At 36.1% G+C, this 24908-nt stretch overlaps 1 protein-coding gene across 2 annotated transcripts; it reads right to left on the reverse strand.

Moving 5' to 3' along the window:
- Positions 1–258: 258 nt before the first annotated feature.
- LOC134843979 (uncharacterized) lies at positions 259–24787 on the reverse strand. 2 transcript variants are annotated; one of them, XM_063860395.1, is made up of 6 exons: positions 24458–24787; positions 10472–10664; positions 4469–5747; positions 3480–3776; positions 1634–1883; positions 259–1242 (listed from the first exon to the last, which is right to left on the reverse strand). In XM_063860395.1, exons 3-6 carry the CDS (start codon positions 4835–4837, stop codon positions 815–817), a joined length of 1344 nt encoding a protein of 447 aa, XP_063716465.1. In that variant the 5' UTR covers positions 4838–5747; positions 10472–10664; positions 24458–24787; the 3' UTR covers positions 259–814. The 2 variants fall into 2 exon arrangements, with proteins under 2 accessions (XP_063716465.1, XP_063716464.1); XM_063860394.1 differs by having other exon boundaries at positions 24454–24787.
- Between the last annotated feature and the right edge of the window lie 121 nt (positions 24788–24908).

Raw genomic sequence — 24908 nt, forward strand, 5'->3', positions numbered from 1 at the left:
TGGAGCACGCATTACAAAAGCCAGAAACTAGAAAAAAACGTTGAAACCCACATTACAAAATATTACGAAAAAAACTAGAAAAATTAAATAACAAAAATTAACACAGAGGCAAGTAAACACGTGAAAGACTCCCTGAAAAAACCGAAAAAATTCATCACGACCAATATAAGAATCTGAACTACGTTCATCGACTCTTAATCACAAATTATGAATTCAGAAATTTGAAAGAAAATAGTATGAACAACAAGACAAGGACTGGAGCTTTTAACTTAATCTTTTTGCGTAAAATTTTCTACCCTCCAGATCTTCCTCCATTAGAATACTGCATACTGCAAAGCAGGGAGGGATCAATCAAAAATCTGAGCTTTCGAAAGTTTCAACTATTTTTCCGCTATCAGAATTTTTATCAAGCTACTCGTATCTAACCCATGCTCAAACTAATGGTGAAAAATTAAATGAGAGAATGAGTTCTTCACTTCAAATAAGGATAACATGACACTACCAAAACAAGCCAATATATAACTTAATTTGTTCGATAAGATATGGAATATAAGTGAAGAGAAATTCACAATCAAATTTCAGGAAATTTCAAGCAGACATGTTTGTTGCTACTTGTGACACGTTTTTTATTTGGAATATATATGAAAAGCTAATAAAAAGCAAAGCTATAGAACCATTTTTCTTCCCTTTTTAGAGAATAGCAGCATATACAACTGGACTTTGGAAGAAAAACATTCCTTAACTTTTGCGTCAAGATTCAAGTTTATTTCGAACGAAAAGAGTGAAACCTGAACTTTTGCGTCAAGATTCAAGTTTATTTTGGACAAAAAGAGTGAAGCCTCTCATTTAAAACTACCAAACGGTACATCAACTTCGTTTCCAGATCATCAGGGTGTATGCATGCTGCTCCTTGAGGTTTGTACTTCCATGTTTTCATAATCATTTCTTCAAAATTAATAAATGAAGAATTCAAATTCTGGTCAATTTGCCGCAAGTTACTCCTCATGATTGTCGGCGAAGCGTCCAGTTTAAGACATCCAATTATGAACTTCGGGTCCAACTTCGACAATTGAGACACCAACATTTCTAGCATGAATTCAAAAATGTGCGCCTGGTTGTAAAAATTTGGTTCGAAAGCGCGATGAAGAACAGTCGACACGAGAAGAGAGTCAATATTTCGCAGCATCAAAACTATGTTGAAGTCGTGCTTTGTCGACAGTATCTCGGCTAGGAAACGAACATCTGAAACATTGACAATATTATGATTCATAATCTACCAGTTAAAACAACCTCGACTAGAGAAAACTGAGTCCTCAAAAAAGAAGGCAAAAAGCGATCACAACTCTGTCAGCCTTTATCGAACGAATTTCAAGGAATAGTTGGAATAAAACTCCTCCTGTGGATGGTGGCTTGACAACTTTCGTCAAATTTGCTAACGCGAAAAAATCAGACTACAGAACCACTCGTCAATCTAAATTTTAGAAACCAACTGAGTCATTTCACAATAGATGTCAAAAAAACTAAGAAAAAAAACAAGTAAGCGAAGAGCTTCTACCGGAGAACATAAATTTTGGTTATAATAGATTGGTGTAATAATTTCATCCCTGAGTAAAATTTTTCAAATCATATCTACCAGGGAAGTTGTCGATTCTTGGGTGTCCGCCGTCCGGATAAGACACAGCCGCGTCTAGAAAAATATTACTGTGGTGTCGCATAGAGTTCAGAAACATGATTTCCTGAGTCAGTTTTTGCTGCTTTTCTATCTGGCTGAGAAAAGAAGCGTGTTTGGAGACGTTCTCAGACAGTTTCCTGAAGTCCCAGTTGAAGCCAATGTTTCCGATGAAGTTCGGAATGATGTTCGTAGCCGCTCGACACTTAGTAATCTTGAACAGAAAACATCATGTAGGAAGAAACTACAATCAATTTTCAAGCAAAAGAAACCGGTAACAGAAAGGTTATTGCTTTGAGAATTCTGACTTAAACACGTCGAACGAACTCTTTATCAAGAGAAAATTGTCAACATTATGAGAAGCCGCGTATTTTGCATTACGAGAAGCCGCGTATTTTCTGATTGTTTAGTACATAGCATATTATTTTTCCAAAATAAATTGAAAATTTGCAGTTTGAAAAAAAAATATTGTAGCTTGAGAAAAATATTTAGAAGAAAGAAAACTTTAACAAAGCAGGAAAGCAGAAAAATTACATCTACCATTACATTCATAAGTCTCAAATAAAATTTAATTTGAGGAAGATACGTCAAGAAAAACAATTTCCAACATTAAAAATTATTCATGAGGTGATATAACATAAGCCAAAACCAAAAAAGTGGAAAATAAACACAGCCAACAGAAAGTTGCAAAAGTGTCAAACTAGAGAAACCGAGAAGCAACACGACTGACTTTTTGATCAGTTTTCGACCTTCAACTTTTTTGGACTTACAGAATTTTTTTCATTAAACATTTTTTCATAGAACGGAAGCAATTAGATAGAAACTTGGTCAATTTTTTATTCATTTAGCTAGAACTCAAAATCCGAATTCTCAAACTCAAAATCCGTTTTTTAAACTAAGAACCATTCACGTTTTCGCGGCATTTGTACTCTTTTGTAAGTAGAGAGCGTAGTGTACGCTCCTTTTGGCAAACAAACTTAAAATGAATTTAAACATAGAGGCGAAGCGGAGGCTCGCATCACTTGCGATACCACAGAAAAAGCATGGCAAGCTAGCAGACAGGAAAGGAAAAAAGAAGCAACCAAGTCCAAATAAAACTTCAAAGTGGTGTCAGGAATGATGCTCTATTTGTGGAAAAAACGTCCAGAACACATTCGACGACGTTTAATGCAAATTCAAAAACAATTTTTGAGCGAAAAAAAATTGTTGCCATGAAAAACTTTGAACTATAAATTCTATTCGGAGATTTACAACGTTTTGTGCAATCCAGAGGAAAACATACAACTTATGGTTCCCTCCAACGAACCAAAATTAAGTTAGTTAGCCGATAAAATATCAGCCGAAATGATTTAAGCTGGAAAATTTTGTAAGCAAAAAAAATCAAAAGGAAAATATACAAAATCAAGGATAGTAGAATTAAAAACTGCAGAAAAAAATAAAACATAGAGAAGTAACTACAATGCTAGATACGGCATTCTTAAATTGTAAAAACAGCCTCGTATTTCATGAAACTTCATGCTTTGGAAAGTAAGTCGACAAAAAATGAGCAGAGCAAAAAACAAGGTACGGCTGGGATTCAAAACCATGACCCTTGACTGTCAAGGCACGCACTTTACCACAACACCCAATATGAAGGGCTCGGAAGTTACTGAGTCTTCATAACAAAGTAAGGTCAATTTCTTACACATTTGTCAGAAAAGTTGTTAACCGGGAAAATTCTAGTGCTCTGGCAAGTGATAAAAAAATGACAAACAATAATAGTAAAAACTGCAGAACAGAAAATAGCATAATTTTAAGAACATTAAGTCACCTTGTCTTCTGTCACCATTGTGCAGACATCCTTAAAGGTCGAATCAATCAAGTGATGACCAGTGCCTTCCAGCCCCGCAAAGAACAACATCTTCGGCTGTTTGAACACTGACTTCGGCAGATACGTCTTAATCTTCAGTTTCAGTATTTCCTGTCTCAAAATTGTATCTGCAGATGGCACTGTTATCTTCCTCACACGATCTCCAGGCAGTCTTTTGCACTCGGAGAAGTCAAGCTCTGCGTACGAACTGTCCTTCGGAACATTCGGATTGACCAACTGTTCTAGTTCATTTTCAAGCTGAAATATACTTTATACCCAACTTTATACAAAAAATGGGTATAGACCAAAAAAAATTTGATGACCACTTTTCAATTAGTTACTGTTGACAAATTTGGATTGCATACAATTCAAAAATCTAATCAGTGTGAAAATTAAACTATAGTAGTAACACTTCTGCTTTAAAACAAGCTTATAATTTGCTATTAAACATAGCCAACAGAGAGTTGGAAAAGATTCATGAGAGCAAAGAAACTGACTGTTTTTGAAAAAATTTCAACTTCCCAATTTCAAAGAACAAAATATGGCCTTCAGACTCTTTGAATTTCAAGAACAGTTTATGATGGACACTTTCGATAAAATTAACCCAATTTGAGGAAACTGGATCAAAAAGTAAAATTTTTATTTCGCTGGGAATCTGATAAATTCTACTTTCGAAACTAGAAATCAATTTCTTTTTTCGTGACCTTTATATTTTTGCTGTTCGATAGTGGAGTTTGCCTTCCTTTTGGCGATGGAAATACACTGAACTTAAAAATAAAACACAAGTCAAACCGAAACAAAAATCAAGTTTTAGCCTCACCAGGCCTATCTATATAAGAGTATTCACTACGTTCATGGCTCCTAAAACCACATGGTTTTCGAATGGCAATTGCGTTACATCTCCTTCATATTTTATTTTTTTATATATAAGACCATTTAAACAATCATACCTCTTGTTTCTCTTCCACGGATTTCACTTTAGGCCGAGCTGCTTTCTCGTTCTGTTCCGTTTCTTGACCATCGTTTTTCTGTTTCTCGCGTATTAATCTCTCCTCTTTTGACTTCTCTTGTCTTTCTTTCAACAGCTTTGGGGGTTCCTCGACCGCTTCAATTTCATCTTCAACAATCCTGTTTCCGTCTTTTTCTTGTCGCATTTTCTCTTCATTCAAAATCTCTCGTCCATCGATTATGTCATCGCGTTCGTTATTGACAACCGGAGCACTCAAGGCTTCTTTGTTCGAGCTCAAAAGTTGCGTAACAAGAACTCCGATCAGAAAGCAGATTAAGTAAGCCAGCATCTGCTGGCTGTATCGCCTCATGATTCACTCGGCAATTTTGATTTTCGTCGATAATTAAAACTTGGAAATAGTATTCCACAAAAATCTTGACGCTGAACTTAAAAATTGTAAAAAATCGAACTTAGTTCAATCTATCGGACGATCAGCAGAGTTAATTATTGTAAAATTGAGATCTTGGGATGAGAATAAATTCTGATTCAGTCATGGTTAAGAACAGCGGTATATCACAACTGGCATTACTTTCCTCAATGCATTTATCGTTGAAAAAATGTAGAGCATGCATTAATAATTAACAGAAATCGGAAGCTCTAACTCAGCATGCAGTGCATGCACAAACTGTTTCAGTGACTGTTTTTGTGTTTCCATCTCTCAGTAATAAGAACTCATTACTCCGATAATTCGAAAGAGTCAAACCTATTTATTTCGAGTGCGCGACAAGGAAATTGTACTACAATTTGATCTATTGAGTCGAAATGGCTAGCAAGAACACGAGAAACAAAAGTTGACAATGTCAATTTAATTTAACATATAAACATTGAATCTTAAGCACCAGAAAAATTATATTACGAACACAATTCACTTTCTTCGCTTTTTGAATGATTTTGAGCCTCATTATTCTCTAAATAGTACGACTTCTCTTCTACGAAATCGAACACCAGCCTGGGTCCTCGGTCCTTTCCAAGGGTTTTTTTCATTTCTTTCAAAACTTTGCTATCGATTTCTTTGTATGATCGTATTTCTGCTAACAGTTTTTTCGTGTTTCGCTCGTCCGTAATAAGACATACTTTGGATATCAGATCTTCTGGAATACAAGCAAGCAGTTCCTTAAAACAGTCTTGCAGGGACACAATTTTTGTCGTCTTTCTTCGGCTCGGCTGTATGCTCACTTCTACCCGTGAGCCACTCGACAAATGCTTTTCAGCAGTCTTAGCTAAAAAAAATCAGTTAAAAAATCAGCTAAACGCTGGCATCGAAACTAAAAGAATCAGTTTTTGAGTGAAAAAAAAATGACGAAGAATAAAAATAGAACTAAAAAAAAATGTATACAATTTAGTAATTTCTGACATTGTTTCATAAGATTCTCCCGTTACTCTTGTTTTCATGTTTTTTTTTAGCTAAGACTAAGAGAAACAAGACAATCTCTCACGGTAAAAAATTTTAAAATTATTCAGAGGCAATTTTTCGTCATTTAATTGAATATAACAAAACGAAGAATGATTTTGAAACAACTCATTTCTTGCTTTTCTATTTTATATGCGTTCTTCCTCATTTGTAAGAAAAAAAACATATATATTCGTATTGATGAATTCGTATCAAAGAAAATACATTCGTATTGATGGAACTCGAAAACTGTTAATAACTGTTCCGACTTTTGAAGAAAGGGTTAAATATATGTGCTCAATCTGTTTTTTTCTTCAGATGAAAAGTTCGTCATTTTAACCAGCCACTCTTAATGTAATCTGGAAGCTGTTCAGTTTATGCTATTGATGACCTGATGTCAAATTTTGAAAACTTTTTTATCTGTGATCAATTTTCGTAATGTTATAGGGGTATGAAAATTGCCAATTTGGGACAATTAAAAAGAGATTTAAGCCGGCTCAGAAATTGTTCCAAAGTACTAAAAATATTTTCAATTTTAGCTTTAAAAATTCAATATGAAGTCTAATAAGATCATTCGTCCAAATAAACATAGCGAAAAGAGTCAATGAAAGCAAAGAAACAAAAAAGCTGACTTGTTTTCTGAAAAAACTTCTAAGTTTAGAGTTTCGAAAATATATATGGCCTTAAAGCTCTTCGAACTTTAGGAACAATTCATGAATGACAATTTTCCGACAAAGTCAAAAAAGTTAACTCAATTTGAAGACTGGAGTGTTAGATAATTTTTGATTCCACTGAAAAATCTAAAAATTGAATTCCACATTCGAAACTAGAAATTGATCACAATTTTCTGCGCCATTTCCCCCTTCGTAATTGATGAGCGAATTTTGCCGGCCTTTTAGCAAATGAACTTGAATGGAACTTTGTAAACTTCATAAGAAATATATACCTAAGTGTACTCATATATCCCTTAAGATGTATGAAAGAACTTTCTCTAGATATTACAGCATTTGATACTTTCAACATTTGAGACTTTGAGACGTGAAAAAAAATTAAAAAACAACCATCTCGACCTATATATGAGTCTGAGCTACGTTCATCGATTCTTATAAACAATTTTTCTCAAAACTGACAAATTTTCCTGGAAGTTTTTCAGATTATACATCTAAATGTTGGAAATAGATAATTCTGTTTCGAAGGAAAAATCTCTTTTTGAAGAAAAAAATAGATATTCTTCAAGCTTTGAGTTTCTAGAACAACTTACAATTGACAATTTTTTGATAAAATTTACCCTATTTAAGAAAATTGCATCAATAGGTAAATTTTTTTTTCGTTGGAAATTTAATTCCATTTTCGGAACTTTTCTGACCTTTACACCTTTGCTGTTCGCGACCTTCACAAGAAAAGCAAAGCCGTAAGGTTTTCGTGACCTTTACACCTTTGCTGTTCGATAGTGTAAATTACATCCCTTTTAACAAAAGCAATTGATTGAAATTAAAAACGAATCAAACTGCGAAAAAGTAATTTTAACCGTGAGAAAATTTCATGACTTCTCTTGAAAAAAAAATCACCGCGACCTACAAAAGAGTCTGAACTACAATCATTGACTCTTAATAATGAATGAAATAGCTTCGAAAAGATATACCAGTCAACTCTATATGAACTATATTGGTGGTAGCTGATAAGTCGTATAAACACAAAAAAGAAAAACTCATCTCAGTATCTATCCCCTTTGTGCAAAAGGACATTCGTAACAAGGCACAAAGTTCACTATGCTTAAACATCGATTATTTCTTTACAGGGGTGGCTAACTCGCTACTATGTGCCAAAGGGGAAAATAATTCAAGAAAGCCGAAAACTAAAACGCGTCAAAAAACAAGTTTTCGCGTTGGATGTCTTTTTAATTGATACAATATGTTGACATTGAATCCTGTAGATACTCCGCGTTGATGTGTCTTTCAAAGCTTTCGGTGAAAAAGTAATCAATACGATAGAATAGTTAAGCAAGCATAGGTAAGATTGGATCAACTGTTGTTTAAAGAAAAATCAACAATACGCACTGCTCTGATCCATGTTCCCCAAGAAACTAAAAAGCAATTAATGCGTTGAGTAACAATTTCAGCGTTGAAGCTCTATTTTTGATATCAAGTTTGACAAGCTTAATCTTATACATTCCATACCAGTACCTTCCATCAAACCATGCAAGAAATGGCAATTGAACTGACAAAAATACAAAAAAAAAACATATAAACGTTTTCTGATGATTATATATAATTATTTACTTTCAATTTGAAATTCGAAAATTTTATTCCCTTCATACATCCTACTGCTACAAAACAGAACAACACAGAAATAGAGAAAAGAAAGAAAAATAAATTTATTTGAATAAATATGAAAGATATGCTAACAATATCTAAATTTTATCAGGCAAAATTAAATTTATATATATCAACAGATATACAAAGGAAGATAGACAAAAAGCAAAATGAATGCCCACTGCATAATTTGCCTAAGCAACTTCAGTTCCCACTGAGAGTCGACCCAAAACTTTACTTAACGAAATGAATGGATAAAGTAATAATTATTCTGTATTAGAAAAATTTCAAAGAATTAACTTCTTATCAATAGTATAAAAAATTTTATACTTGAAAAATTCAAGTTAATTTGCCTTATTTCAGTTAACGTATTTTCATATTCTTAAATAGCACGAGGCCGATGCCCCTCTTCACTTCAGAAAATTATAAGAAAACCTGAAGTTTTGAAAAAATGTTCAAAATCATAAAATCGTCGAATCAGGAACACCAACAACATTTGAGGTCTCATCATTCTGGGCTTGATTCCCAACTTATAAATGGGGTCTGATAGCATCCAACCATTTATACTAAAAATTTAATACACGGCAAGAGAAAACTAGTTTTCAACAATAAAGAGGGTAAGTACAAAATTTCGCATACTTTAATAGTTTTTTCAATTTTTAACCAAAATTCGGTAGAAGCAAGTCTTTATAACCCGAAAAGTTTGAAAAGTTTAAGCCCCTAATTTGTATTGAATGGGACTTTTGCTTCATTCCACAGAAAACTTTCCACAAACAAAGCAGGCAACAGAGGTCATGCAATTTCCAATGCTACAGTGAATATTCCAAGTGAACACTTTTGAAAGATACTTTTTATTTGCGAGTTAGGTTTAAAAAAGAAGGCTCGTAATATTACACTAAGCTGATCGCCGGTGTAAATAGCATTACAGTAGGTTCATAATATAGATTTAGGTTAAAATGACGCATTTTTGAGACAACACCACAGTGACTACCTAACTTGGATACGATTTTATCAAGCTGCTCGGAAAAAATCAGTTCACTATGAACAATTAAGCCAAAGTATTTGCATGCGTCTTTTGGTTCAACCTCCAACATGTACACTTAAGTTGTTAGAAGCACCTTTATTTCTCCTAAAGCTTACAATATTAGTCTTACCTTAGTCTTCTGGTGAGTTTTTTCTAAGGCAACCATATGCTTATATACGTTTCATTTTGAAATAAAATCACACATGGGTTTTTAGATACTACGTTTGTATTCTCAACAGAAAGAAAGACATCAGAGACCTTTGACACTTGAGGCATGTCGGTTATGCATATCAGAAATAGGAGGGAACCCAGAACAGACCCTTCAGGAACCTCCAGAGATCTTTTTCCAAATTAGATAACACTTTGTTAATCATAACACATTGACTCGTGCCAGGATAATAGCTGGAAAACCAATAAAGAAAATGCCTCTAACACTATATAGTTCAAGTTTATTTAAGAGAAGCGCGTGATCAACTGAATCAAATGCTTTCTTCAGCTCTATATAAAAAAGATGAATCGAATGTCTTTGTTACTACTGAATCTGATTTTCTTCAAAGCTTTTCGCTAAGGCATCGACGGTCGCGAACTTTGTTCGGAAAACAATTTGCTTTATGTCAGCAGTTAAAATTTGTCAAACTGATAATTTAAGCGAAAATGCATAATCTTTTTTAAAAATTTGCTGCAGCTTTGGCCTGACATTGTTTGGATCTAATCTGCCTACGGATTTCTGAAAAAAATATTAGCGCCTTTTTCGGAGTTTTAGAAGATTACCGGTTACATAGCAACAGACGGTCAGTAAACTAATGGAAATAGTCCAAAAAGCAATCAAACACATCTAAAAACTCGAAAAAATCCAAAAACAAATAGACCTAACCGCTTTGAAGAAAAACGGCATTGGGATTAACGACACATTCTTACAATCAAGTCTTAAATATATTATCTCCATTGACGCATCTTCAAAGTATGGAAAATTTCAGCAATATGGGACTTTGCTAAAACACGAGAAAAAGTTAAGCGTCAATTTTCCTTTGCTTTTGCAAATGGTATCATTTGTGTTTAAAAAAATAGCAGACGGCCAGTGATAGAGCCCCCGGTACCAGGTATTTTACTTCCCTTATCGAGCAACCCACCATTAAATTAAAAACGTTGATCCAACCCTGTGGCATGCCTAAGAAAACTTCAGACAAAATTCATTGACAAATGATTGAAAGAGCATACCTTTTAGTCGAAGATGCGTTTCGTCGATTGTACTGTTTAGTCGAATCTGAGTTGTCCTTGACTTGTCATACTCATGATACCCACTGTCATTGATTACTTGTTTCTGGGCTTTTTCCAGAGCTTTCAAACCACTTCGGGTAATCAGACGACAAGTGGGAACATCTTTTTGAGGTTGGAACAAATCAACTAAAAGCTAAAACACAAGCTCAGTCATTTTACAAACGTTCTTATTGCTGTTTGTCATCCAGAGTCGAAAAATGGAAAGTTTAAAAACCAAATGTCTTGAAAAACTTTGATCTTAGTATATACAGAAAAAAACGGTGCTGCTCTGCAAGTATCAAATCTTCTGACCACAATCCCGAGCAAACAAATTTTCATATTTTTCTCTAATTTTTGAAAAATTCTGTGATTCGTAGAAGATGTTTGGAAGGCTCTGATCTTTGAAAGTCTAAGCAAATCAAATTCTATAAGTTCTCCACATTTCTGACTGAGTTATTTTTGCGTCTAGAACTTTCACGTGGTACCACAATAGTAGCTCAATTCAGTCAAGCTGTGGAAGACCTGAAGCTAGATTTCAAGAAGGATCTCGCCCTCACTCACCATCATTTCCATTGCGGGGGATCGAAAGTAATCGTTAGCAGATTAAATACGGTATAAACAATTATTTAAAATGTTTAAAACACTTTCAATACGATAAGATAAAAACAAATTCATACACTACTCCCTATAAATGACGATTTTTTAATGACGCCTGAAAGGGCCGTCATAAGATACTTGGTTCGACTTGTACCCAGACACAAATTTGCTCACCATTTTCTGTGCTCGGAAACAGAATGCAACAACATAACCAACTTGAAAGAAACTTGACAGAACAAGAAAGTAATTTCCCAAAAAAAAACGCTCAACGACATTTTCAAAACAAAAAATGCTAAGCAGGTTTTAAATCATATCTTATTTTTAATCACTAAAACATTATTTGAAACAAACAAAACTTGAATTTTCAAACGCGTTTTTCTCAAATTGGGTTAAGATTAGACAAAAAGTGAAGAGGACAAAAGTTGCTTAGAATTTCACCAGAATTAATATGGTGCCATTTTTTCTTCGAAATTCTCAACCAAAATTTTACCCCAAAAATGGGTCATTTTGGCTTTTTTCAATTAATCAAGAATTACGCTGAAACTACTTTGTTAATTGATATGAAAATTATATCACAGGAAGCCTCTTATGCAGTTCAACAAAGTTTAAGAAGGTTTAAATTTCCAAAAATTGGCGCAAATTGTTTAAAATTTATTTTTAAACAGAGATTCTGGGTTTAATATAGTAAAAATCACATTTATTGACTATCAAGTGAAACTTTTTTCATTTAAACTGGTTTTTGGAGATTTAACCCTTCTTAAACTTTGTGGAACTGCGTAAGAGGGTTCCTGTGATACAATTTTCATATCAATTAACCAAGTGGTTTCAGCGTAATTCTTGATTAATTGAAAAAAGCCAAAATTACCCATTTTTGGGGTAAAATTTTTGTTGAATTTCGGAGAAAAAATGGCACCATATTAATTCTGGTGAAATTCTAAGCAACTTTTGTCTTGATCATTTTTTGTCTAATCCTAACCCAATTTGAGAAAAACGTGTTTGAAAATTCAAGTTTTGTTCGTTTTGTCCGGATAATTTAAATCAGCACTGTATTTTGGCACGCATTTTGTCCAAGTCAAAGGAAATGACAATGAAGTGAATGCCAAAAAGATAAATTCTAAAAGGCTGACAAAAAATGAGCCGAGTCAAAGTGCTACAAAACTGAAAAACCTGCATCTACCAAAATTATCGTTTCAGAATTGGTCTCGAAGAAAACACAAAAACATGACGAGATGAATAATTGCTAGCTTTATCAGAAGAGCAAAAAACGATATTTAAAAAGCGGTAACTCGGCCATCAAAACCTCAGTCGAAGTTTTATAACTCCCATTTAGTAAAACTACTTTTTTTTGCCCAAATAACGCAAGATATGGATACTAAGCCCGAAGATCATAGAATGAATTACCACTAAAGGAAAATAGCCCACAGACAGTTTGAAACAAAAAATACTGGATTGGTTTTTTGAAAAAATCTTTAATTTCTCTTTCAATGAAAAAATAAATCGCCTCTTTGAATTTCTAGAACAATTTAAGATTGACACTTCTCAAATAAAATTAGTCCAATTTGAGAAAACTGGATCAATGAAAATACTTATATGTTGCTGGGAAATCTGGAAAATCAAAATACTTTGGAAACTAGAACTTGATCACGTTGAAAACTCGGCGGTAGCTGGAAAGCGACTGTATCATACAAAAACAGAATTAATGATGATTTAGTTACCACAAATTGGAAAGAAATGAACAAATTAGGGAAAATGAACCTGGATTTTTAATTTAGTTTACATGTGAACAAATTAATCTCATCATGTAAAACGTGCTGTTTACTTCAATATTTCCGCCTCTGTTGATCTCTGATCAATCTTTTGACATTCCAAATGGAGATTAAAATTGGTTCTAGCAAAAAAAGGACGTATGTAGTGAAATCGAAGGGTCTGATTGCGGGCAAGGTGGAGGTTCGGGAGAAGGTGACACAGGAGAAAGTGAACAGGGAGTGTCATGTGGCCCTCAGGCGGCTGGAGTTGGTGGATGCAGCCCCTGATCCTGCGGGGGGGGGAAGGATAAGTTTGAGAAAAAGATGAGTAAGAGGAGCTGCATGACTGACCATTCTTCTGAATTTTGTTTGTGATCTTTTTGTTTGTGATCTTTTTGTTTAGCTAATTCATGGCAACTTCGTTCGTGTACTCTGCATCCCATTCACTGTTTTAGATTGCACTGTCCTTATTAGACTATCGTTTCTGGCATACACGTTCTCCAATGTTTTGAATGGCCATGATTAAGTGTGGTTATCATAATCGGTTATGTATACAAGATTTCCAATTTTCAGGTTATATCTTTCTATTAAGAGGTTCTTATTAAGTTATTGCATAGCAGCCAAATACTCAAAGACCTATTTTCCAAAAATCTGTAATCAATTTGCGCAAGGAAAAAGAAGCATTTTTCAGCTTCATTAAAACCATCGATAGTGGAATAAGCTGGAATGGGCAATCATCGGCACAGTGTCTTTAGCAACATCCGACACTGATGTGATCGGTCTCGATTTGGTATAGCTTTTATCGGAAAAAGCACTGTGCACATCTCATCTAGTTCAGGTTTTTCTCCACTGCCTATTGTCTTGTGACATAGCTATTTCATTGATTTAACATCAGCTTTCGATATAGCTCCTAAACTTAAACGATCTTGCAGTCGTAATAGGCTAAGGGAAACCAAATACTCGAACATGATCAACGAGACTGCCTATCATGTGCTGGTCTTTTTGTATTCTCTTCACTTCAATTTGCTCGTTTAGTGATCCGACGAAGTTTGTTTTCTTATGGGAGAAGATCTGCTTGGGATATCATGGTCGAGCCATGAAATTTCTAAAAAATTTCAAGCGTTCTTAGAGGTCCAAAGGTTTTGAATCGTCCAGGTCGATTGTTGTCTACTTCTAAAGCTTTTATTGTTCTGACAGGGTTAGACATTCGGAAAGTGCGTAAGCGATGATATATCTGGATAGCTCGACAAATTCCAGCATTCAGTTGAAGGCTTTCTGAATAGTATTCAAGCTATTGAAAGGAAGATGAAACGTTTTTCCATGTCATTCGATCAAAGCAGTCTGTGGGTTTTAGGCTCAAAGTATTCAATTCTCATTTAACACAATCAATTCAGCGATAGATAGGTCTTCCTGTTGGTTTTTTCCCTAAATCCAACAGGATGCTTTTAGTATTTTGACGGTATTAGACCTTTGGAAAGTGCGTTAACGATGGTATCTATGGATAGCGCAACAAATTCCAGCGTTCAGGTGACGGCTTTCTGAATAGTGTTCAAGCTATTTTATGAAAGATGTGTATTTTTTCCGTGTCGTTCGATGAAGGCAGTCTGTGGGTTTCGGGCTCAGAGTATTCAATTCTCGTTTAAATCAATCGATTTAGCGTTAAATAGTTCTTCCTGTTGATATTTTCCCCAATACCAACAGGATGCTTTGATTAGTTTGACGGGGTTAGACATTCGGAAAGTGCGTAAACGATGGTATCTCTGGATAGAGCAACAAATTCAAGCATTCAGGTGACGGCTTTCGGAAAAGTACTCAAGTTATTTAATGTAAGATGTGTTTTTCCACCTCATTCGATCACGGCAGTCGGTAGATTTTGGGCTCATAGTAAAAATTTCTTGTTTCTCACAATCAATTCAGCGTTCTGTACGTCTTCCTGTTGGTCATTTCCCTGAGCCTGAAACACGGTCTGCTGACTTTAGTGCATGGTCATTTTCTCTTCAGTGAACATGGCCCAACCATCGCAGCCGTGACATTTGTTTCTTGTCCAGACCAAAAAGACCTGTCATTCTAATTACTGCTTCGTTGGTAACTCTTTCTCTATAAGTACCTCCGGTAAAACTATGCAGAGCTTCCTATCGGCAATCTTAAAAGCGCTATATATGGCCTTGGTCTGCGCCCATGTTTCACAGCAGTACATGAAAACTGGCCGTAGACCAGCTCCGTAGATATGACACTTTCTAACTTTCTGTACTCTGCATCCCATTCACTGTTTTAGATTGCACTGTCCTTATTAGACTATCGTTTCTGGCATACACGTTCTCCAATGTTTTGAATGGCCATGATTAAGTGTGGTTATCATAATCGGTTATGTATACAAGATTTCCAATTTTCAGGTTATATCTTTCTATTAAGAGGTTCTTATTAAGTTATTGCATAGCAGCCAAATACTCAAAGACCTATTTTCCAAAAATCTGTAATCAATTTGCGCAAGGAAAAAGAAGCATTTTTCAGCTTCATTAAAACCATCGATAGTGGAATAAGCTGGAATGGGCAATCATCGGCACAGTGTCTTTAGCAACATCCGACACTGATGTGATCGGTCTCGATTTGGTATAGCTTTTATCGGAAAAAGCACTGTGCACATCTCATCTAGTTCAGGTTTTTCTCCACTGCCTATTGTCTTGTGACATAGCTATTTCATTGATTTAACATCAGCTTTCGATATAGCTCCTAAACTTAAACGATCTTGCAGTCGTAATAGGCTAAGGGAAACCAAATACTCGAACATGATCAACGAGACTGCCTATCATGTGCTGGTCTTTTTGTATTCTCTTCACTTCAATTTGCTCGTTTAGTGATCCGACGAAGTTTGTTTTCTTATGGGAGAAGATCTGCTTGGGATATCATGGTCGAGCCATGAAATTTCTAAAAAATTTCAAGCGTTCTTAGAGGTCCAAAGGTTTTGAATCGTCCAGGTCGATTGTTGTCTACTTCTAAAGCTTTTATTGTTCTGACAGGGTTAGACATTCGGAAAGTGCGTAAGCGATGATATATCTGGATAGCTCGACAAATTCCAGCATTCAGTTGAAGGCTTTCTGAATAGTATTCAAGCTATTGAAAGGAAGATGAAACGTTTTTCCATGTCATTCGATCAAAGCAGTCTGTGGGTTTTAGGCTCAAAGTATTCAATTCTCATTTAACACAATCAATTCAGCGATAGATAGGTCTTCCTGTTGGTTTTTTCCCTAAATCCAACAGGATGCTTTTAGTATTTTGACGGTATTAGACCTTTGGAAAGTGCGTTAACGATGGTATCTATGGATAGCGCAACAAATTCCAGCGTTCAGGTGACGGCTTTCTGAATAGTGTTCAAGCTATTTTATGAAAGATGTGTATTTTTTCCGTGTCGTTCGATGAAGGCAGTCTGTGGGTTTCGGGCTCAGAGTATTCAATTCTCGTTTAAATCAATCGATTTAGCGTTAAATAGTTCTTCCTGTTGATATTTTCCCCAATACCAACAGGATGCTTTGATTAGTTTGACGGGGTTAGACATTCGGAAAGTGCGTAAACGATGGTATCTCTGGATAGAGCAACAAATTCAAGCATTCAGGTGACGGCTTTCGGAAAAGTACTCAAGTTATTTAATGTAAGATGTGTTTTTCCACCTCATTCGATCACGGCAGTCGGTAGATTTTGGGCTCATAGTAAAAATTTCTTGTTTCTCACAATCAATTCAGCGTTCTGTACGTCTTCCTGTTGGTCATTTCCCTGAGCCTGAAACACGGTCTGCTGACTTTAGTGCATGGTCATTTTCTCTTCAGTGAACATGGCCCAACCATCGCAGCCGTGACATTTGTTTCTTGTCCAGACCAAAAAGACCTGTCATTCTAATTACTGCTTCGTTGGTAACTCTTTCTCTATAAGTACCTCCGGTAAAACTATGCAGAGCTTCCTATCGGCAATCTTAAAAGCGCTATATATGGCCTTGGTCTGCGCCCATGTTTCACAGCAGTACATGAAAACTGGCCGTAGACCAGCTCCGTAGATATGACACTTTCTAACTTTCGAGTCTTACTTAAAATTTTTACCCAGCAGCAGAGGCGCAATTTTCATCCAGGAAGCCGCTAATCTGAGCGCTGATGCACGTATTGTGCCACTTTCACCGGAAATCATGTCACGCAGATAGCAGAACTCTTTGACAGCATCAAGTGCTTCAGATTGATTGAACCGTTGAGTAGGATTCTGATTTGAGAGATAACTGAAATGATTATTGCATCTTGGACAAACAAAATTAGTAAAAAACTAAGGTATTTTCCTCAGTTCACTGCATTTTTATGCAACAATTGACTACAAAAATTGCAGCGCTTTCAATTGGCACAGACTCCCTGATAGCAACAAGCGCAAGGATATTTTCCGGTTTTTTGAGGACTATACTTTTGGCCTGAAATCAAAAAATTTGCCTCATCCAAGTTATTTTTCAAACCGTGTTCCAATTAACTCAATAGACTGGAATTCCCTTTCAGTCATTTTTCTAGTACCTCTTCAAAAACTTTCAATTCAGGTTTCAGTAATCGGATGCATCTGTAAGATCCAATTTCTAACGGATCGCTTTTCCATTGTAAATTAAAACAAAAAATTCTACCGGTAAATTTTACGCAGAGGCAATTTTACTACTTGCGATGCAACACAATATAAAACATAGTCGGAATAAAATTAAATAATGAAAGAAAGAGGTGAAACAATATTTTCGTATGTTTCGATAAAAAACAACTAGGACTAATGTTTTCGAAACTACGACTAATTTGAACCATAGCTATTTTTCTTAAACAAACTGCACATAGAAGGTTCTAAAGATAGGCTATCAAGCATAGATGTCGACTAAAGACAAAAACGGTCAACAACTCAGATAGTTATTATTTCCGAGAATCATAGCCTTTTGTTTTCAGAAAATGCGCGTAGTTGTTCATGCAGAAGCGATTCGCTCAACCTGTATATTTGATTGAACCCAAAAAACCAAAGTTGACAGGGCAGTTCTCGAGATAAGTCAAAAAGATTTCAACTTTGAACAAAAAAATCAATAACTAAAAAAGAAAAGTTTAGCTTGAGCGTTATCAACTGTCATACCTTTTCCCCAAAAACACACACAAACAACACAGACTAAAAAAGTATCGTTAATACGTTCATTGACAAGTAGAAACGTGAACACAAACCCATCCAAAAAGGTTAATGCGACAAAAAGAGCTAGGAAAAAACCAAAAAAATAGAATTCGAGTCATGGATTTCCTATGACGTATCATATCACTCCATTTAAAAACAAAAACTTAGCCAACAGAAACTTTGAAAAGGGTCAAGTAACTCAATGAAACCAACAAAAATTGTTGGATTTTTCAACAATTTTCAAAATTCAAAAGATACGAGCCTTTAGGCTCAAAGTTGTGAAAACTTTTTAAAAAAACTTTTTTCAAAAAAACTAACCCAATTCGAAGCGATTAAATAGAAAAATTCTCATATCTGGTGAGCAAGAAATGAGCAAATTAATCAACAGAAATTGAAGCAAGCTTTAGTCGTAACTAGTTCAAAAAAAGTTACCCAAAACCAAGTAACTTTCGTACTAAAGTGTGGCTCTAAGTCTGAAAAACAGCCCCAAACGGATCCTGTTGAAGAAAGAATCCTGAAAAATTAAGTGAAACTCACAGAGGTGATGCGGGGCTTCGCACCACTGGCGATAGAACAGAAACACAAAAAAAAATTAATGCTAGAAAAAAAAACTAGGCGAACCAAAAATTTCGCATGCCTCGATAAAAAACAATTATCGGCCCAGCAAAATTTTCGGGTAAGTCTCTGTTATTTTTTGAATTTGTTCTACTGAAGCGAGATGAAATGCGTTGTTTCCAAAAACTGGATTAGCCCAAAATCTGCTACCAAAACAAATGAGAACAGTGACAATTTGGTACTTTCCCTAGGACATGACATTCCTCTTTTAAAAATTAGGTAGACACCGCTTCTCCATGAAAAACTCTAAAAATTTTTATTTTCGATTAAACTTTTCATCTCAGGTATAATAGGCTCGTTTTTTAAAAAAAATACAAGTTACTAAAAAAAAGATCAAAAGTTAAAAAACTCATTTTCAGAATCCATGCAGGTCATGACCTCAGGTCCATGCAGATCGCAGCAAGTCGTGGCCGCTGTACGAAAACATTCCCAAAACTGGGTTTCTTGATTGAAAATTTAACCTGAGCTTCGGTACGGTAGTTTTCAAAGAAAGTAAAAAATTTTACAAGCAGTCAAGTTTTAAAACTTTACTTTTTTTAAGGCCATACCTTTTTCAAAAATTGGGCGCAGCCAATTATCATGCTAGGCTTTCAACAACCTGATGTTTTGATTAAACGTATATCAGATTTGCCACGATAGTTAGCGAGACACGTCCAAAAACCGATCAACAAATCAAAAACTTGACATTTACGAGAATCATATCTTTTTGTGTGAAAAAAATGAGGTATGACCGCTTATGCAGAAGGAATTCACGCAACCTGTTATTTCGATTAAACTCAAAATGTCGGATTTGTGAGGGTAGTTTTCGAGAAAAAAAAACAAAACTTCAAAAACAAATAGTCAAAAAAATCGAAAATTCCGAGGGCCATAACTGAAGGTGTCAGAAAAAATTGCATATTTTCGCATAAGCAAATGAGCACACCACAACCCGTTCTTTGAATTGAACCCAAAATCTCAGATATGGCAGGGGAGTTTTCAACATTCTGAAAATCGGTTAAAAATCTTTTCTGAGAGCAATAACAATTTGTAAAAAAAAAATGTGAGTGGCAGCTAAAGAAGGGTAATTTCCCAGTGCACTTTATCTCCGTTGAACCCACAATGTCAGATTTGAGAGGTTGGTTTTCAAAAAAAATCAATATGATTCACAAAACGGTCAAAAGTCAAAAATTTGACTATTCCGAGTGCCGTAAGTTTATGTGTAGAAAAAAAATAGGCATAGCCGCAAATGCATAAAGCTTTTCAAAACCATTCTAATCTTTGAAACCAAAATCTCAGATTTAAGACAAATAGCTTTTGAGAAAACGAAAGAAAAATAGGTCAAGTAATTCCCCACAAAAATTTGGGTCAAATAATCCTCCACAGATTTTTTCGAGGCTGTAGAAGAGGGGGTCAAGTGAAAAAAGACTCTAGGGGAGTATGCATGCTTACGGGGGATTAGGCGGTCTTTTATTTGATACCCTTTTTGAAATCAGTAGAAATTCCTGAGATAATTTTTCTAATAAATTTGAAAATAACCTTCCATTAAAATAAGAAGTTTCAACAAACCGATTGGTAAACATATAGCAACTTCAAAAAAGCGACGAGAGCGTTAAATTTGTGTTTCCTTGATATGACCCAAAAAGTGGTCATCAACCCGATAAAAAACAGGGTGAAATAATTTGAGCCAAAGAATTTATTTAGCAAAACAAAAAAGGAAATACGAAGCCAAGGTAAGTGAAATTATATATTGTAGGAGTAAATCAAACACTAACAGCAACACTACAGAAAAATACGCGCAGCACAAACGATTTGAAGATGTTGCAGTTAGGCCGACAACAAATAAGCAAGCTTAATCATATCCGATTTTGAAGTTGATCTGATCCAAGCATGTTCTTTTCTTGAATCAATTCGGGCGCTAGTACCTACCACCATTTGCAAAGTTTTTAATGACCTCAATACATATCTTAGGAGTTTACAGCCGAGAACCACTGAAATATGGCGAAGACTTGGAACGCAAACAGTCTTCCTTGGTGCAAGTCGTGACCAGCCGGTTGCCAATGGAGTCTGGGTTACTGCGTCTGAAGTTGTCCTCGCTCCGATAACTGCTCCCTTAGCCATCTCTGATGCATCGCAGAAGAGATGAACATCAGCTTGCTGAAAGCTATCCTTGTTCAAGTACTGAGGTACAGCCAGGGAAGACAAGACTTCGGCAGCCCATCCGGTGTTGAAATTGATTCACGATAGTTAAAATTGATTCACGATATGTGCCCCAACACAGTCAACCCATTCCAAAACTATTCCCCTATTTTTTGGAATATAGTCTTTGCCATTATCCTTACAGGGGGTTACTAGTCCAAGGGGATCAAAAACTCGTCCCAAGGTTCTTTCTATCATTTGGCGATGACGATTGCTATAATCTGGGTGGACGAATGCTTTTAAGCACAGCCAATGAGTTGTTCTTAGCTGGTCAGAGGATGCTGGGTGAAGTCCTGTTTTTGGACTGAACCGATAAGGAAACTTTGAAACATTTTTTTCTACTCTGGTTCATGCGTGGAGTTATTCGGGCAATATGTTAAGGTTTGGTCAATTTGTTTCAGCAGTTTTAAGCATCCGGAGTTGTCCAGAGATTGATTTGGGACATCGTAAAATCTTTTTCCTAAATAGTTCGATTCTTGGCAAAAACCAAGGCGATTCATCGGCCAACTGTTGCGGTTGGAATGCACCAGTTCTTGGATTCCAGAAGCTCCTGCTTCCTGGATGGCTGACTTTGGCCACTGGAACTGCTTCTGAATAACACTCGAGACTTTGGCTCTGGCTAGATAAGATTTGCGGTGCCATGGAGCCTGTCTATGGGCCTAACTGAATCCAATTTATACATATACGGCTAATGGAAACAATCAGAAACTGGATGCCAACTGAGCCCAAGAGTTTTGAACATGTGGTCAATTTCTGCTGAATAATTGTTTAATTTCATGCAGCTTACCGCGTATACCGTTCATGACAATCTTTCTGTTGCTTGCCCGCTTCCGAATGTGCAAGCACAGAGTGGTCAGATTGTCCTTGATCCTGTGTAGCATTCTGATGTCTTGTTCCTCTGTATCTGCACCATCTATGCAGTGATCCACATAGAAAGACTCACGAATTGCAAGCTTTGTCAGTTCATCATCTGTTTCGTCGGCGCTATCTGAAAACACTCGTACGCCGTGATAGCTAATCGAAGCTATACCGTATATGACGAGAGTCATTCGGTGTTTCTCATTCATTGAGTGCGTAGAGCTGATATAGATTTGTTTTTGGATTGTAGTTCTAATTGCATGCACAACTTGGTAATGTCTCCAGATAATGCAATTTTTTAGAATCAGAATCGCAAAGGACGTTGAAGAGGTCTGGCTGGTTTTTGGCACCAAACAGCTGACACTCATTTAATGACTTTTATCTGTTATTTATGAATCCGACTTCACACTGCACGATGTGGCATGATTAAGTAGTTCCCCAACAACAAAAAATGATCTAACACGGGCACCTTCCCGATACGGTCATTGTCAAGCATCTGTAGCCAGAAATCACTACATTGGTTTTTGTCTCAACGATTCATAGCTTTTTTTCATGAGATATGGGCAGGCGGAAAACTTTGCAAATTGATTGAGCAATATCGGACAAACATTCATGAGTAATTTCGTAGAAGAGACCCTGTGATTTGTTGACGGACAATCTAACCAAGCTCGTCCATCTGAGCAATACGCCGTAGTCTGATCGAAATGTCGGATGTAATCAAGCTCGTTGCATGAGATTTAGGACGCTGGAGATGAGGGAAAAACTTAAATTTCCCAGAACCCGCCATATGTTGACGACTGGCTGTCATGGACGTTGACTACATACCGCGGCGAGTCTCTTCGTGTAGTGACTTCTGGGTCGATATCAGTAACACTTGTTACTCTCCAACCAAGCATCGTGTCCCCTAATGTCAGTTCCTTCCTTGATGTTCCGCGACTTCACAATGTGTGTGTAGACGGAGGATTGTCCAACCAGATGACAAATTTCATCAATGTGAGATTCATTCGGCCATGGGAAGACAGCATTCTTCTGGTTCACTCCATTTATGCGATCTGGAGCTTCTGTTGACTTGATACCAAGCCGGTGCATGGTCTGTAGGGTGATGACGTTTGTCTAAGCGCAATTGTCAATGGGCGCCCTCAAGTGATGACATCAACCACTTTGAACTCGGCTTTGACGAGGGAAGGTCAGTGATGGCTCCAGTTCTGTTGATTTGACGAGCATCTATTGTCGCTGTGAGGTGACGTTGGCTAGAACTGCCATGAAAATTTGTATGCTCCTACTTTTGACATGTCTTACAGAGTGATGTTTGAGAACGTTGCTGGTTGTCATGACTGGTGACAAGCAATTGAAGCAAATCTTGTTGCTGGTCGCAAAATTCTCTCGCTCTGATGGTGTCACCGATCTGTATTTTTCACACTGCCATTCTGGATGTGTCTTGTCAGTTTTAACCTTTTGACTATGTGGTCTAGCTTTCTGAGGTCTAGAATGAGACCCTTGAATCACCTGACTCTGTTTTCTTTCCAATAGTTATAAGTTTCTCATGCCTTCTGGGATTCAATATGGAGTTCGATCTGTGAAGTTGCAAAAGGGTTGATAGGCTGACTCGATGCGAATTTTTTTTCCGGCTTCAAAACTTTAGTGATTAGCCTTCTGTGTTTCCTTACACTGAAGAAACACGTGATCATATTCTGCAAAATCAAGGATAGCGTCAAGCAGCTTGTGATCAATAATTGGGGATTGCGCCAAGTAATGCTCACGCTTGGTTGTTTCATTGCTCATTTCGTTTTGGTTGCGACCGCGGTTAGCACAAAAGTCACTGGCTTGAGAAACTTGCCGTTTCAGAACTCGCACACTACTTCTTTGAGCTTGTTTAAGCTTCTCCGCAGCTGGTAGACTTTGACTTTCTGTAGTAGTTTCTGCCACTGTGTTTAGTCTCTTTAAGTTATGAGGCTGAGCAGACTCAAAACTTCGCGAAGCTAAAAAGCGACTTTATCATAATAAAATTGAGTCAATTATGATTACCTTAAAAACTGCGAACAAATGAAATGTATAAAATATGGTAAAATTAACAAGCTTTTTTAATTGAGTTTACAAGTGAACTAATAATCTTATCATTTAAAACGTGCTTTGTTTGCTTCAACACATGTTTTTCGTGACCTTTACACTTTTGCTCTTGGGAAGAGGAATTTGACTTCCTTTAATAAATGAAAAAGAACAAATTTTAAAGAAATTTTTTCCGAAAAACAAACTAAAAACAAATCATCACAACATATGTAAGTGAAAATCACTTCTCTTTCTAAAACTTAAGAGAACAGCAGGCTGTTCCGTAGCACAGAAAACCATTCATTTTATCAAAAACTCATCAAACTATTAACTTTTTAGAGAAAGGAAAGATGTGATACGTTATTCTATTTACTTCAAATATCCAAACCAAATTTCATTTACTTTTCACTCTAAATTCATCTTAAAATCCTAAATGTCTTAAAGTCTTTTTCGACGCTGAGACATTTTTGTTGAATTTCCATTCCAGGTCAAATAACGGCTAGAAGGCTTTTTATGATGAATCTTCTCCCTGTGTTTCTTTCGAGTACCTGATTTGCGTACAAAAAGACCTGAATCCAAAGTCCTTTCCACCAAAATTGGTATGGGGAGAAAATAAAATTTTATGACCAAACAACCAATCTGCTTTTGCTCAAACGTATAGGCAGCAAAACTTTTAGTTATAAGAACGATTTTTCTGCTCTCAAAAAACTGAACGTAAATTCCTGATTTTAAATAGTCAAACAAACAAACCAACTCTCTTTGTTCGAAAATTTTCCGCACAGTGAGAGACTCGAGAAATCCCATGTATTTTCCATCCACGTCAACTAGATGAACAGAGCTCGGAATGGAACGTCTCACATCTTCGTACTTTGGCCTCACTTTCACAAAAATACAGTGCTCCGGCAGTTTAGAGACGCTCGTGGAAAAAAACCGCTGCAAGTTTAACAAAAAACGAAAATTCGGTGACATCATTGATCTACAATAAAAACATCAAAGCTTTTATAAAGCTAAAAGTTTCATGAAATTCGTGACAATTACATATGTATAACACGGATAACCGGTTACTGGGCAAATAGCACAATGTTCTGACCATAGTCTAAAGAAATACAAAAAAAAAAACGGTTTTTTCACATTATTGTAATTGAATCTGCGTGGTTTGATACAATGATCTGAACGCAAAATTAGAATTTAAGCAGATTCGACAA

Source organism: Symsagittifera roscoffensis, chromosome 4 (genome assembly GCF_963678635.1).
Source record: "Symsagittifera roscoffensis chromosome 4, txSymRosc1.1, whole genome shotgun sequence".
NCBI lineage: Eukaryota > Metazoa > Xenacoelomorpha > Acoela > Convolutidae > Symsagittifera > Symsagittifera roscoffensis.